The 16,945-nt window shown below is 38.1% G+C and overlaps 1 protein-coding gene and 1 pseudogene across 2 annotated transcripts in view; one reads left to right on the top strand and one right to left on the bottom strand.

The window, feature by feature from the left end:
- Window positions 1-2,550, top strand: part of LOC139706033 (platelet-activating factor acetylhydrolase-like) — a 36,311-nt gene extending 33,761 nt beyond the window's left edge. For both annotated transcript variants that reach the window (XM_071613339.1, XM_071613340.1), the window contains exons 11-12: window positions 833-981; window positions 1,413-2,550. In XM_071613339.1, the coding sequence (XP_071469440.1) occupies window positions 833-981; window positions 1,413-1,555 (292 nt within the window). In that variant the 3' untranslated portion in view covers window positions 1,556-2,550. The remainder of the gene's footprint in view (window positions 1-832; window positions 982-1,412) is intronic.
- A 1,903-nt stretch (window positions 2,551-4,453) lies between these two features.
- Window positions 4,454-16,918, bottom strand: LOC139706125 (tudor domain-containing protein 6-like; annotated as a pseudogene).
- Between the last annotated feature and the right edge of the window lie 27 nt (window positions 16,919-16,945).

Raw genomic sequence — 16,945 nt, forward strand, 5'->3', positions numbered from 1 at the left:
TTGCCTGCTATTGTAGAAGAAACCTTTGGAATATAAGATGCTGCAAAATGAGAAAGGAACTGGTACAATAATAGAATCTGGAGGAATGCCTACACTTAGATGGAAGAAGAATCAAGTCAGAAATGAAGGTGAGATGTCAAGGAAATGAACAGAGGTGCAAGAGAGTCACCAAGTATCAAAAAAAGAGGGGAGCCTTCTATTAGATGTTAGACTGTTGATGAATGTAGACCAATACTGGGGCAGATCTTTGTCATTGTTATCATTTAATAGATAAAAAGGGTTAACTCTGGAATATTTTGGCAAAGAACATACACATATTGGGCTGGGGATGTGGCTCAAGTGGTGGCGCGCTCGCCTGGCATGCGTGCGGCCCGGGTTCGATCCTCAGCACCACGTACAAAGAAAGATGTTGTGTCCGCCGAAAACTAAAAAATAAATATTTTTTAAAAAATCTCTCTCTCTCTCTCTTTAAAAAAAAAAGAACATATACATATAAGTATTGGGTGTGAGGGACAGGCTCTGACTTCAAGGCCTTTCAATACCTAGCACATTCCATTTACTGAAATCGGAAGTATTAAAAAGTGGGAATCATTTCTTCTAAAATCAACACACTAGGATTCTTTTTTTTTTTTCTAGCTGGAGAGGACTATACTTTAGGGTCCCTAAATGAATAGCTTGTGACCCAGGAATACATGTAAGAAGATCAGATTGCAAGTTTTCTTTCCTTGACTTTCAGTAAACAAGGTAATGGGGCCAGGATCTTTCTTGCACCCTAACTACAAAAGTAATTTTATCAAATACATGTGGTGTAAATTTCTCATTTCTCTTTTAGGGGTTCGGTTCATCATAATTTTGCTGACTTCACTTTTGCAGCCGGTAAAGTAATTGGACACATATTCAAATTAAAAGGACATATAGATTCAGAGGTTGCTATTGATCTCACCGACAAAGCTTCATTAGCATTCTTACAAAAGTATTTAGGTAAGAAATGAATCTTATTTCCTAAACTGATGTTCTCCGATAACCCTGTGTTATTTAACAGTCTAGTTTTAACTATTTCTTTACAATTAAACAAAGCAGTAAATCAATTTGAAAGCAAAAATTTGAGAAAGCTTTGCTGCTTTGCATTCTATTTATCATAGAAAGCAAATCTACTTGTTAAGAGTTAGTTTCTCCATAAAGTCTGGGAGAGACTTGCCTCTTGGAGATACTGATGGAAAGAAGGGTGCCTCACTCCTACCTCTCAACTTCTTGTAGCTGATGAAGCCCTGGGGTAGCTGACATGGAACACCTTGCCACTAAGGTCACTGTGCAATTTGCATAATGTATAATTCTACAGTGCCACCTAGAGGTGCTGTACTGTTCAGTGCTCACAAATGTTTAATATGTTTATTAACATTTATATTTTGTAGGACTTGAAAAAGACTTTGATCAGTGGGACTCTCTGATGGAAGGAGCTGATAAGAATCTTATTCCAGGACCAACAATTCATACACTCACCCAACCTGACACTCCACAGGACTCTATGGGAATAGAGAAAGAGAATATAGATTAAAAGAGCTTTTTTAAAAGTTTCATTTAAAAACTGAGAGAGCAAGAATCTTAATTGTATTTTCCCAAATAATTCATACCTTAAATTTTAGTTTATACCGTAATAGTGATTGAGTTGAGGTTTGGATTAAAAACTTTTTCCTTTAAAAAAGAATGCAATATACAAAAATCGTAGCAGCCCAAATTATATTTTTATTTAGTGGATCCTTTTTTGTGTTAAAATTAAAATTGGCTTTTACATTATTTTAATTAATGGAAGTGTATTAACAATAGGCACAATGCTAATGAAAACCTGTTGTGATGAGATTCCCTAAACTTACAGTAAAAACAGATGTTCTTGTCTTTTATTCTCTGTTAGCAGTAGTAGAATTCAATTTTAGCAACCTGGTATTCTAGGATAAACTTGGCAGTGTTTAACTTTCAGTCATGATAAGAAAACTTAGATCTGGTTGATAATAAAGTCATTGTTTTAATGCAGGACTGGTGATACTATACAATTTCAATATGGTAAGGAAATGGGGAGTGGACCAAGGTTGGGAGTGCTAGGGACAGGGCAGAGGCTTATAAAGCAAGTTGGCAATTTGTTTGCATTTTTAAATGTTCTCTCCCATGCATTCTATTTACTAAACAAAAGTGCCCTTGGTGTTACAGCTATGAAAGACAGGCCAGGGATTCCAGCTATAACAAATTAATATAGTTATTCACCTAAAAACTGAAGGATAACAGAGGCAGCATTCTGAGTTACATTTAACCACTTTGTTTTCCCAATAAATATTTAATGGACATTTTAAATTTTACATGTAGTAATAATATAAGTAGAATAACAGTTAAATGGAGGTTTATAAATATCTTAAAATATAGACACTCGGGCTGGGGATGTGGCTCAAGCGGTAGCGCGCTTGCCTGGCATGCATGCAGCGCTGGGTTCGATCCTCAGCACTACATACAAATAAAGATGTTGTGTCCGCCGAAAACTAAACAATAAAAATTTTAAAATTCTCTCTCTCTTTTTTTAAAAAAAAACATATAGAAACACACTTATACATCTGGGAATTATGGAAGATGATTTTGTTTCCTAAGGAATACAAAACTTTATGCTGCTCAATAGTTAAGTGTATATTTTGGCCTAAATATGATGTTCTTAGAAATTCTTTAGAATTTTAAGTTAGCCTGTGTGAACAAGGAAATCAGTACTTTGTCTGGTTGATACTTCAATCCCTATCTCTTCCACCCATTTAATAAGTAACTATGTGATTTGGCACCTCAGGCCATCTTCAGTGGTTTAAGGTGCAAAATCATTCATTCTGAGAAATTTGAATTCTCCTTCCCGATAGTCATTCAAGTTATTGTTTTAATAGGGAGTTAGGCCATACTCGAGACAGAAACCTTTCTACAGTCTGACCCTGGTGCATCTTCTCTGACATTTTCTCCTGGTAATCACATGCTCATTTACTGCCCTCCTTATCCTACAGCAGGCAATATATTCACCTACCTCAGTTATTTTTAATACAAACCTCTCTCCTCTCCACTTATTGAAATGGTACTGTTTTTAAAGTTCTTAATTCCCTCTTCCCATTAGGCTTCAGGGGCTAACTGTATTTTATACCCATGCACCTTCTTTCCACTCATATGGCAAAACTTCCCCTTACTGACTTTACAAATGGACAAACATTGCCATTGTATTGACCTCTCATTCAAGAGCAATATTTTTACAGTCCTTTGTTTGTGGCACATGCAGATGCCGAAAGGAGAAAACAATTGCTGAAAATATCAGCCATGGGTTAAGTTTGAAAAATAAACAGCATAGTGCACACTGGGTACTTTTCAGGAAAGAGAAGGGAACATTTATTGAGTTCTCTTTTCTGGGCACTTCACATAAATGATGTGAAATGTTTTATTATCACCAATTTACAGATGAAGAACATCAAAGCTCAAAGATATTATATAACCTGCCCACGCCACATATCTGTTAAGCAGCATTTAACTAAGAACTATTTCCCAAAGGTAGAATCTGTTTCCAAAAGCTAGGATCTGTATATGACCCATACAAAACCATGTTCCAAGGCACAGCCTTTGAAGTTAGATGAGTGTGAGTTTGATCAAGCCTCTGAGACTCCCAATTGGCCTGGGCAAATTATCTAACTTCTCTAAAAAGCTTACTTTTCTTACCTATAAAATATGGGTAAAATAAACATGTCCCTCAAAGTTGATGATTAAAATGTGGAAATGACTTTAAAGTGCCAGCTGAGTGTGACTCATACACAAAAACTAACATTAAATATGAAAATATTAAAAATCACTAAGCCTCTCCCCCTCCCCAATTACAGGGGAGGAGAGACGGAACCACAGATGAAATGAAATGAGACCACCACAGCTTTAAAGGATAAACTTTATTCAAATTTTGTGTCATATTAGCATACTTCCAAATTCAAACAGAATAATAAATTTTTAACTAGACAGACAAGGCAAAGCTTTAAAATTAAAAAAAAAATTCTGAAGGAGAAACTGCCAACAAAGTCATCCTCCTAAGTAGCATCGTGTAATGTTCTTGTCTGTCGTAAACCTATGTTTTTCTATGTTAATGTAAACACTATATTGAAAAGGTACCAACAGTTCCTTTGAAATGTGAGTAGTGTGTTAGCAAATTGTTCAGCAAAATAAATCTTCCAGCTGAATAAAAGCACTAGACAATTCAAGGCAGAGGAAATTTCCCAGAGCCAGCCACACATACAGAATCCCACTACAAATACCCTGTACAGTCAACCTGAGACATAGTTTAATTCTGATACATATCAGTTTTCAAAAACGACAACTTCCTGTGGTTAATGCCTTCTATTTCCTCAGACACACTTGATCTGGATGAGATGCCACTGGTTCACGAGCAGCTTCGGACCAGTCACACTTAGGGATCCACACTTAAATCCACATCACCTGCTGACCCCTTTTCTGAAACAAGATGAGAACAACCTTAAGTTGAGAAAAAAAAAAAAAAAAACCTAAGAACAAGACAATCGTTTAAATGAGTTCTACAATGACAAAGTTAAAGTTCTCTAAAGGTGGTAGAGGAAAAGGTAAGTTCTAATTACTACAGAGAATTATTCCTGTAGAAATTATTTTATTTTTTATTTTGTGAGTATTTTGGTACTCACACTACACATATTATCAAAGATATTATATAACCTGCCCACTTTTTAAAGAAACTTTTAAAAGTTTCTTTAAAAGATTACAAAATGGGTATATTTTATATTTTGTTAGAATGAGGTTAACAAGGCTGATAACCAATAGGACTTCCATTATTTTTGATTAGTGTGTGCTTTTCACATAATACTAAAGCCACCAAGAGCTGATTTCATTCTGAATGTGCCTCAGTTGTAAGAACAAATATGCTATTTATGAACAGCAATGTGTAATAACTGAGAACATGCAACCAATTGGATTTTATCATATAGATAAACTAAAAATTCAGGAAGAAATTATAAAAGATTAACATACAGCGGTCATTTGAACATAATTAAGAAAAATCCCTTAAAGTCTTTTAAAATATAAATTCACCAGACCTACAATCTAACTTTCAAGATTAATTCAATCAACCAACAAATTCCTTTGACATTTCAAAATATCTTCCTCATGCTTAGAGACATGTCTCATTTATTTTTTACCTAACCCTTCCCACCCCACACACAAAACACACAACACTCCCACCACCACTACCACCACCACCACACAAAACCTGTGCTGCTATCATTCAAGAAAACTGACAGACTCAGGATAATGGTGTTTTTAAACACTTGGAAAATGCTGGGTAATAAAAGTATTTTGTTTTTCAAAAGACGAGTTACCTTTAAATGTGGTATCATCTGATGACATGAAGTAAAGATCTTTTCCCAGTGTGTGGAATACAGCCTAACAAAAGGAACCTTTGAATTACAACCAATTTTCAAATGAAAGTACAAAGTAGTTAAAATCAGAAACAGGATCATAGATAAGCCATAACAAAAAAGGAAAACAAAAAGTATTTCTTTTAAAATTATGACAATCTGGTTTTATAGTAAAGAATCACCTCATGTACATTTCCTATTTTTTGATTACTCATGTTTCTGGAACGTCTCCATTGGTACCCTTTTCCAAGCTTGAGCTCCCAGACCCTTGATGACATCAGTCTTTGGTGAGGGAAGGAGAGACATCACTGCTCAAGGGGCCACTACTGTCCACTGAGTGTCACAGATGATTAATGACCCAGTGAAGAGGAATAGTCCTCTGATGCTCCTTTCAATACTAATAGTATCATGTGCATGCTTGATGTGATACAGAAACTGATTCCTGAGACATTTTCTTATGACAAAATGAAATAGTCCAGGTTTAAGAATTCCTTAAAAATATAATCAGAAAGACATGGAGATCATGATTTAATATGTCATAAAAAGTTGCACTTAATTCAATACCTCATAATATTCACTTTTTAAGGAAAACTATTTCATTTGAAGATGTGTATTCTTATTTAAGGCTCCCTCACATGTAAGGAAAGGCTCATTTAAATCCCATTAATAATCAAATAAAAAACTGGAAAGCGTTACTCATAAGTAGTTTTTACATATATGCTTACTGGCTTAAAGCCAGTATGTGTGTGTGTGTGTATATATTCATACATATGTAAATATATGTGTGTGGGTATTAAATAGACATAAACCTAATCTACTTTAAATATACATGCTATTTAAACTATATAAGTATGTACTTGAATGCATACATATATGTACTTAAATGCTTTAATATGTACATATGCACTTTAGTTTTACATAGTCCTAGTTTTTTCTCTTTGGCATGTATAGGTACTTAATCCAACTAGAATCCTGTATGTACATATATATATCTTTGACTGTGGATTCTTCAAAATTAATAGAGATATCAGAATATAAAAAAGGATCAGTAAATATTGATGCAAAAAGTTTAGCAGGCTGTTACCTTTGATAAGGAAACAAAAATGGAGTTGACAAAAAAGGTGAATTTTCCATTGTTTTTGATGGACAACATTTTCAAATGAACTAACTATCCAACACTAAGAGAAACAGTATAATGCGTTATGGCTCATGAATGTCATGCAATTGTTAAATACATTTGCAGCCTTCTGGCTACAGCTGAGATGGAGCAAACTTACTGTAGCCTCTCTTTCACTCATTACAGTGAAAATTCGGGGCAGAATTAAAAAAGCAAACATTTGAGAACTCTCAAAGGCAAACAGGAACAGGTGGATTGACATCTAAAGTAAAATTCTGAAAAACAGTTCACAATAAGGGTGAGTTTCACAGGCTTTTCTTTTTCTTTTTTCACTTCTTTATGGGATGGTTCAACCTAAGAAAGTGCTGAATTAAAACTGCCCAGCTGAATGGACTGCAAAACTCAGAGAAATCCCATATTTCTAGCCAGAAATTAACAGAAAAGGGCCCTCGAATGCTACAAAATAGGGAAATTCCTCTATGTTTTTTCCCCCTTATTTGTCTTCTGGTCGCACCTGATAACCACCCGGTGACAAGAGTGGCAATGCAGATGCCTGAAAATGTGAAAGAAGCCCTGTCTCCCTGGGCAGCAGAACCAGGAAAAGGGCTTCTGTTATCTTTAGAGCAGGAGGAAGGAATTCTTATTTTCTCTCTCTTCTTCATCACTATCACTCCAAACAGAACTGCAGGTCTGAGCAGAGGGAAATACGAGTGCTTTCTGGTCAGGGGACCCCCCCAAAAAAACAGGCCTCTGAGGAGCTAAATAAAAGAGAACCCTTGGAGCCAGAAGGTATAGAGGAAATGATCTGGGAAATTTTAACCCCTAATACCATATATGAACTAATGAAAGACGTAAGATCACCCCTGAGCTATGTTAGGCAGAATAAGACCAAAGAAGCCACTGGCCACTATATAAAGTGCCAAGTCCCAATCTAACGGCTGAGTGACCTATGTACTTACTGAACAACACAGTCAAGGTTTTGAAAATGGAACTGACTGACATGGGAATCACCAACTACTGAATGAGAGACAGGTGTGAACCTGATTGGGTTAATAACCTGCTAAGATAAAAAAAAAAAATTCAACATTCTCCAGAAGATTTTAGCAGAACCCAAGTCTTAAAACAAAAGACTCAAAATGTTCAAAATGTGATCCAAAATTATTCAACATACAAAGAACCACAGATAGCCGACCTTTTCCCTGGGAAAAAGACATCAGGCAGATGCAAACCCTGAGATGACCAGATATTGGACCAAGCAGACAAAGACTGTGAAGCAAACAGGATAAATTCAAATGCCCAGACACATCGTAGAGTAAGAGAAACTGCCCACCATATAGTCCTAAATGAAGAACAGAATATATAAGTATATGCACTGTAAAATCAACCGGGTCTAAACAAACTGAATAATAATCTATTTTTCCTTGAATGGATATGTTATCGGTGATTGTTACTTCCTCATTTTAAATTTTGCCATATTTCCCAGAATTTTTTTGCATCAAACGTGTATTTTAGAAGAGTCATGAACATCAAATAATTTTTATTCTTTAACCCTCAAAGTGAAAATCAAGGAGAAAAACATTAATAACTAATTCCCCCAAAATGAAAGTTGGCATCAAGTCCATGAACACTGGTTTTGTCATTGTTTTTTTTTTTTAACTGTTGTTCTTAAAGTAATTTTTTTCTTCATTTTTCCTCACACAAGGGCTTTAGAAGTAGTTCATTACAGAGCTCTCATTAATTAATGTCTACAGAATTCCATACCTCAGATGGACTCCTGTCCAATTTGGGTATGCCATTCCAAACGTCTTCAGGGTTCACTGTCTCCTCCACACCATTGGAAAGGTTCAAAACCTACAAGAGAAAACAAAGTTTAGTAGAAAGTGGTGATTTATGTTCCTCAGCAATCCTTAAAATGAGAGGTTTCACAAGATAACAAAAATGACTGTTTTAAACCAGTTTCAATCTTGTGTTTCAAACTCAGTGCTCCTTCAGTTCAAATACATATTGAGTAAACATCTGAAGATCAACCATGAATAAAATGTAGAGCTAAAGTGTCCAAACTCTAGAGGTCTGCTCCCATATGTTTATGTGCAAGAATATAATACATGAAATGCATAAAGCTCTTTTTCTGAAGGGGGGGTCTGAAGATGAAGGGACCTTTAGAAAATAATTTCAGTGAATGCTTCCCAGATGAGGTGATAGCTACAGTAAATCTTTAAACTGGAATTAACCATTTGGGGAATGGGTGGGAATACAGGCAAAATAGAACTGTAATCAACAATTTAAAAAGCACACCAGGTGATTTTGGTACAGGTGGTTTTCAGATTGCAGGAAAAACACAATCAAATGGAAGTCCCTAAAAAGTTTTGTACAAAAATAATTGGTTGGATTTGCCTTGATCAATTCATAATAGCAGTGTGGACAATGAATTGAAAGACAAGAAGTAAATCAAATGGAAGATTATTCAAGTGATGTAGTTGTGAAATGAGAAACTTACCTAACATAGAGGCACTGGGTATAAACAGTTCCAAAAAAGAGATTAAGAAGTGCAACGTGTGGAACTTGGGACTATAGGATTTTTTAGTTATGGGAGATAAAGTGGGCTGAATGATTCTTTCTAGGATTCTTATAGATGGATATTTATAATCTTATAGATGACTTCCTTATTACATCAAATTATCAAGGGAACAAGCAAGTAAACATCTACCAATTGTATTCTGTAGTTTATTAAATTCCTTAATAATCTGCAAGTGTATTTTGAGATAAAACTATTTAAATCTCACTTACCCTTGTGCCTTCTTCGGCTATTTCCAAAATCACACATTTAGACCACGTATTTCTTAGACTTGACCACACAACACATTTGGACCCAACAGAAAATCCTTTCAGAGTGTAGGTGTTCCGTGGTGGTTGAGCTGCCAAATTGAATAGGATAAGACTCAAGGTATACCTCTTGATTCCTTAATGTGAAATATACAAGCAAAGTACTTTTCTAATCTATGATTATTACTCCTACGTAATCAGTATCATGCAATTACTATGTGGTGATAATAAGCTCTCTCTTTTCCTCAATTTTATTTTAAATATTATTTTAAATTCTTCCACTGCTGCCTCCCCAGATAATCCCTACTGCTTTCCTTAAAAAAAAAAAAAAAAAAAAATCAGCAGAAGGATGTAATGTGAACTAACTTCCCTCCCTCCCTACCTCCTTCCTTCCTTTTTTTCTTTCACTAGGGATTGAAACCAGAGGCACTTAACCACTGAGACACATCCCCAGACCTTTTAATTTTTCGTTTTGAGACAGAGTCTTAATAAGTTTCTCAGGACCTTGCTAAATTGCTGAGGCTGCTTTTGAATTTACAATCCTCCTGCCTTAGCCTCCACAGCTTCTGGGATTACAGGGGTGTGCCACCACACACAGCAAATTTTATTTTTAACACTGAAAATTACTATTGAAAGTGGGACTTTTATTACCAGTGGTGTTGTCTATGGTTTTCACAGCCATTCTTACATCAAAGCAGCATGTTGCCAGCAGATCTGTATCACAATATGACAGAGCTAGTGTACAGTGTGACATTGGAAAGAAATAGCTAATTAGAGGCTAATAATTACATAAGATAAGACACACCCACAGGATGCCATATCATGCAATTAAAATATTCGGAAAGCATTTTAAGGGATTAAAATGCAGGATTCAGGGCTGAGATTGTGGCTCAGCAGTAGAGCGCTTGCCTAGCATGGGCAGGACCCGGATTCAATTCTCAGTGCCACATAAAAATAAAGGCATTGTGTTGTGTCCATCTAAAAAAAAAAAAAAAAAAAAAAAAAAAAAAAAATTCTCTCTCTCTTAAAAAAAAAAAAAACATTAAAATGCAGGATTCAATACTGTATAATAGTATAACCTGCATTTCATTTTTATAACTGTATGCAGAGAGACACTATGCAGATAAAGAAGAAAGTACAGCAATGGTGGTAAAGTAAGATGATTTTCTTACATTTTAAATGAGATTTATCTTTCAGGAACATAGCTTTTAAGCATTTTATTTTTTAACTCAAAATTAATATTTTAGCATACAATAATTTACACTGATTTCACACCCAATTTTTCTTGTTTAAAATGCCCTTCCATAAAAACCAAATCTGACTCATTTCTCTGTTTAATCTTTTTTTCCAAAAACTCAAGAAATTCATATAATTACTGCCTTTTCTTTAAAACCAAAAAGAGCCACGTGCAGTGGCCCATACCTATAATCCCAGTGGCTCAGGAGGCTGAGGCAGAAGGTTAGGATCACAAGTTCAAAACCAGCCTCAGCAACTTAGTCAGACCCTGTCTCAAAATAAAAAAATAAAAAGGGCTGGGGATGCAGCTTAGAGGTTGAGCACCCCTGGGTTCAATCCCTGGTATAAAATAAATAAATAAGTAGATAAATAAATCAGAACTTCTGAAGACAGTAAATCAAACCTTAAAGTGAAAGAAAACAAGTCCCCTTACCCGAGGTATGATGTGGTGAAGCGTTATTGTGTTTCCTTCCGTCTCTGGATTCTTCTTCAGAGAACAAAGGTATCAGTGATGAAATGGCACCTCTGTTTTTGTTTTTACATTCTGGAAGTTCTTCTAACATACTCATTTCAACGTGCATTTTGGGGTCACAATTCTTTCCAAGTAGATGCAGTGGTACTCTGTGCTGGTCATCAAAAGACTCCGCACTTGACCTTCTCATGTCCTCTGCACACCTTGATTCTTGGCCTTTCTGACTCACTCTTAAGGACAAAGGATTAGTGTTGTCATCCAGAGACAGCTGGGCTGTAGGTAGTTCTAGTTCTGGCTGTGTCTCAGTTTCACAGTCGAGGGGAAGTTGCACTGTGAAAGGCTCCAGAGTGATTTCCGTGTCATCGCTTTGGGAGAGAGGTACAATCCGGGGCACCAGACATAGCTCCTCTTTGTCATCATCCCCAACTAGAGAATGCTGTAACTCAATGGATTCTAGTTCTAAGAATTCTTTGGATTCATCATCAGGGGAAAGTGGCACCTCAAGTGAATTCAATTCTAACATCTCCTTTGTTTCACTAGGTGGTAATAATGTGTTAAATCCTGTAATTAGGTACGGATCATTAAACTTGGCTTTGTCAACAAAATGGCACTCTACTTCACCTTCCAGCACCTCAGCACCAATTTTGTCTTTGCAAGAGTTTTCAAAAACTTCAAAAATGTTATCACTTCCAAGGTCATAGAACTTACTTGCCTTGTTTTCAATAATGCTTAATGCTTTTTCAATTCTTTCAGCAAATTCATCTGTCCGTGATTCCACATATAATGTTTTATCTTGTATGGCTTTGATACTTGTTTTCTTAAGTCCAATATCAGGACTGGGAATTGCCAGGGATCCCTTTATCTCTGGGCCATTTCTTTCATATGGTAAATCACTCTTGGTCATACTACTCTTAGAATATTTCTTCATTTTCTCATTAATACTTTCACCTTTGCTTTTCAAGTCAACGATAGCTAAAGGGATATCACAAACATCCCTTTTGATTTCTAATATTGTTATTTCCAACACATCTTCTGTTACTATATCATAAAAATAATCATTTCCCTCTTGAGGACATATACCTTCTGAAATATTGAATCCTGAAAGGCAACATGGAAAAGCTTGCATGGGAACCGACAAAAGGTCAGAGGGCATGTTCCAGAGTGCTTTTGGCTCCACACAGTCTTCTGCGTTTCCAAAGTCCAGAAGCCTCACTGATGCAAGATAATCATCACAAATATTAGTGATAAGTGCTCTATAATAATGTCCATCTTCTCTATATTTTACTATACAAGGATCTCCAATGTGAGGACATGTGATACGATCTCTCCAATCTATTACTTGCTTTGCCCTGGTTTGCACTTCTGCTTCTAAATACTGAAGTTTCTCGGTGTCAGCAAACTGACACCAAAAATACTCAGGCCCATCTATCACAGTAGCATAAGCTCTCACAATCTTCATTTTTGGATTATACCAGTTAAGAAATACTGAGGTGTCACTGTTGGATTTCTTAGCAGACTTTGAACAGTCACCTTTAACTATTTGGGTAGAAAGTCCTATTTGAGATTTTTCACTGAAAGCACATCTACTAAGCATATCTTCTGATATGATCCCACGTTCATCAGCAAGAATAACTTCCCATCTATCTTGAAATTCAACAAATTCACATCTTACTTGAGCCTCATCAGTCCTTTGGGAAAAGTGATGCACTATCTCCTTTGAGTTGACAATGTCAGGAACCCAAAGTCCCCTTAAACAGCAATGGATGCATAATCCTGGTAACAGTGCATTAACCAGGTCAAGCCTACCTATTTTGTTAGTGTGAACCATGGAAACATTGCCATAATCTATGAATTGTACAGAGAGAAGGTCATCGGGTTGTTGTTCCTTGACCACAGCACGATACCATAAGTTGTCTTCTGGGAAAACAGCACATATCACATCTCCACTTTGCACAGTTGGCCCCGTATGATATTGGGGCCTCGTTTTAACATCATTTAATCTCTCAGAAAGACGATTGAGCTCAGCTTCATCTTCGGTTAGCTGGACATAAAAGTCTGAAAGATCATTAATGTGTGAAACATACACAGTTGTTTTAAAGCCAGGCATTATCATCTTCTGTGGGAGCTCACAAAATTTTAGAGGCAAATCTTTGTTACAAGCATCTCCTATTCTTCTCTCTGGAAGAGTGGCTTCTAGTTTTGTGGCTTTCAAAGATGGCTCTGCGAAGATTTCTTCTTTCTTTTCTCTTGTTAAAGAAAACACTTGATTACTTTTGTTTCCTGCAGAGTCCTGATACGGAGTGACTAAGTTTGTCTTTGTTGAACTTTGTAAACGTTTAAGCTCCTTACATGCTGAGCTGATCTTAGGTTTGCATCCTTCTCCAAAAATCTCCATGCTACATAATTTGTTCTCTCCTGTCTTACTTAAATGGTCTGTGGGTGACGTCATATTTTCATTTTTTTCTTCAAGAGTTCCAGGTATAGAAGGAAGTGTTTCATTCTCTTTCTCTTTCTTCCTGGTTCGATTTTTGTAGCCAAGTAGCCCTAACTTCTCATTAATGTTAGCATTAATTTGAATACTATCATCATATAGCTCTATAATCAGACGTCCATCCGGATCTTTTGCTACAACCAAGGCCTTCAATGACTTATCTAGAACAGTCTCCTGAAACCATGTTGTAACTTCTTCTGGTATATTACTGGGAATATCAGACAATGAGCATTTAACAGCTTGCATGGGCAAAAGTAAAACATCATAGGCATCACGAGGTATTGAGAGCAGATTGTCACTTGTTATGTAGATATTCCCAAAGTCAACAAAGAAGACTTTAGTTGGCTCTTTTTCTATTACTATCCCTCTGTACCAGTTTCCATCAGTGTACTTGGCAAGGCACAAGGTTCCAGGGATCAAGGGAGATGTTTTTAAATTCAGCAAAATTTTACTTAACTGTGTAATACTACAGGACAACTGTTCTAAAATATTTGCATTTCTTGCCAGCTGGCAATAAAATGTCCAGGGGTCATCGACATGTGTTATATACACTGAATCCTCACTACCAATTTTCATATCATGTGTAGAATAGTAGTAGGAATGTAGCTTAACGGAAGACTCCAGAGGCTTCTGAAGTTTTACTGGTCTTGCTAGTCTCTTTTCTACCAAAAAATGACATGCACTCTGAAAGGGTGTTAGCAAATCTACAACATTAAACAGTTCTTCATCATGTATTGAGGCCAAAGCAAATATTGTGCATTTTAATTCTAGATTGTTTTGCCATGCACTGTCTACAAATTCACTAAAAGCTTGTATTGCTTTTTCATCCCAAACAAAGGGATTTTCACTAGTTGGTTGAATTAAATTATAAAGACTGCACCTAAAAGCCTGAGCTTTAACCTTGAGAAACTCATCACTAATTGAATAAAGATTCTTCACAGAAATAGTATCTTTGTCTCCATAATCTACAAATATTACTTTGACGTGCTCTGAAGATTGGGTCCCACTAATCAGAGCTCTGGACCATTTACCACTTGCTGTTCGCTTTACCAAACAAGCAGGTGTGGTTCCCTGGTGAAGAGTCATGGTATTTTTGCAGTAGTCCTCAATATCACACATTAAAGTTCTAAGGCCTTGAGTGTTCTTGGTCAGTTGACACCAGAAATAGCCAGGGTTTTCAACATAAGACACTTTGACTTCTACTGTACTTCCAACTTCCAGCTCTTCTTTATAAGAAGAGCCTGGTTTAATTTTCAAGAAATTTGGCATCAGGGGAGAATAAACAGGGGCTTTTTTCTCTTTTTCCTGTTCCCCTTGTCCAGCGGAGATATTTGTAACAACTGTTGTATCAGTCAAAGCTTCTGAAACAGAGATGGTTTTTTTCTTTCTCAGCTTTCTGTTCTTCTACCTTCTTGGCGGACGATATTTTGTTTTCAGCAATAAAATGGTTCGAAGCATGCCCTGGGGAGTGAGCATTTACTACAATATTTTCTTTTGTTTCAAATTCCTGATACTTGGCATATCCAGCTTGAGCAATTACCTTACTAATGTTTTCTTCCCCTGCTCTAGATTCATCAAGAATCTCTATAACATATTGATGATCCTGCTTATCAAGGATATGGATAACCAATTCTTTGTGGAGTACAGTCTTTTTAAAAAAGGAAATTGCCTCTTGGCTCCAGGTTTTCCCCAAAGGCCAAATATCGGCAAGGGTGCACTTTACAGCCAAGGCTGGTAGGCGCCTAAATTGAGGAAGCAGCATCCTTACGTCATACCAGTCCACATTTTCTGAATTGCCTCGGTCAACTAGAAATACATCCACACTCTTGTCATCTAATTTGGTGACTATGGCCCGATAGTAGCCATTTTCTTTCCATTTAACACAGCAAAGGTCATCAGGTTCGGGTTTCAAAACCACACCATCCAGCTTACTGGCAGAGGAATAGAAACTGCACATTCTTCTCATAAGCTTGCTGAAGGTGCCATTGTGTTTCCTCAATCTAATCCAAAACTCAGAGGGACTCTTAACAAACTCTACCTGGGCATCATAGAAGGCATTCATCTTCAACTTGATAGACCTTAAGGCTGGGAGTGAAACTTCTTCATCTACTTCTTCTGCCGGGGACTGAGACTGTAGCGCTGGGTCTGGTTCTTCTCCCTCCTCTTCCTCCTCTGTCCCCTGGCTCTGAAGGAATCTGTCAGCCAGGCAACATGACTGTACTCCAAATACACCGTTAAGATTAATCCCATCTTCTCCATACAGGGTAACATAATACACGTGCTCAAAGGAACAATAAAATTCAATCTTTGCATTCACTGCTTGGCCCAGTATCAGTGCCTTCAGGTCACCGACCTGTGACCTAGACCAGCCTCTCCCGCCGTCCCAGAGTCCATACAAGGCACAAGGATAGGTCACCACAGGCATTCGAAAATATTCAGGCAGCAAGTACCGAAGGCTACTACAACTCACTAATTCCTTTCTTCCGTAGTCTACATGAAGCACCTGGGCACAGCGATGTGGTCGAAAAGTCTCAAGCAAGAGCGCCCTGTACCAATGTCCATCCAATCCACAGGATGCACATGGAGAGCCTGGCTTATCTGGGCTCTCCTCCCTCTCCTCCCAGGTAGTACTGGTAGAGTTCTCATCCCCTGTCCCCAGGGAACCCCGGTATACCTGGGCCATGCTCTCAGAGAGGCGGTGGATCTCCTGCGATAGGCTCCGGAGTTGGCAATGAATGCGGTGGGGATGACATACTTGGGTTACCACTACAGGCTCTGTCACGCCCAGCTGCAGCTGGGGATAGAAGTAATCCAGGCCAGGCTGCTCTTGCTTGGGCAGGACTCGCGGAAGAAGCGGGGTTCCGGGGCCCATGCCTGAAGTCGTCAAGGTAGCGCTTGAGCAGGGAGCGGAAGAGACTGTCTGGCACCTGCCGCGCCAGGCTGAGCTCCTGCATCTGCTGGAACACAGCCGGGACCTCCAGAAGGACCAGGCGATGTTGGAGCAGCAAGTCCAGCACCCGTCCGTGCGCCTCCTTGCCCTGCAGGTTGCTAAGGAAGTCCACCGCACTGGACGACCAGTGCTGCGGCTCGCCCCCGCCGGTGCCGCCGCCGCCCGCCGGCACTAAGCCGGCCAGCACGCAGCTTAGCACCTCTGAGGGCAGGTGGAAGAACTCGCTTCGCCCGGGCGCCAGCGAGCCCGCGCCGGCCGTGATGGTGCGGCCTTCATCCAGCAGAAAGACGCGGCTTTCCTGCGCCTGGGGGCTGACCACGCGGCAGCGGTGCCACAGGAGTCCCACCTGCACCAGGCACAGCTCGCCAATCAGACTCCATTTTGCCCTGAGACTCCACATCATGTAAGAAATGCTTCTCCCAGGGAA

Source organism: Marmota flaviventris, chromosome 6, assembly GCF_047511675.1.
Source record: "Marmota flaviventris isolate mMarFla1 chromosome 6, mMarFla1.hap1, whole genome shotgun sequence".
In the NCBI taxonomy this organism is placed as follows: Eukaryota; Metazoa; Chordata; class Mammalia; order Rodentia; family Sciuridae; genus Marmota; species Marmota flaviventris.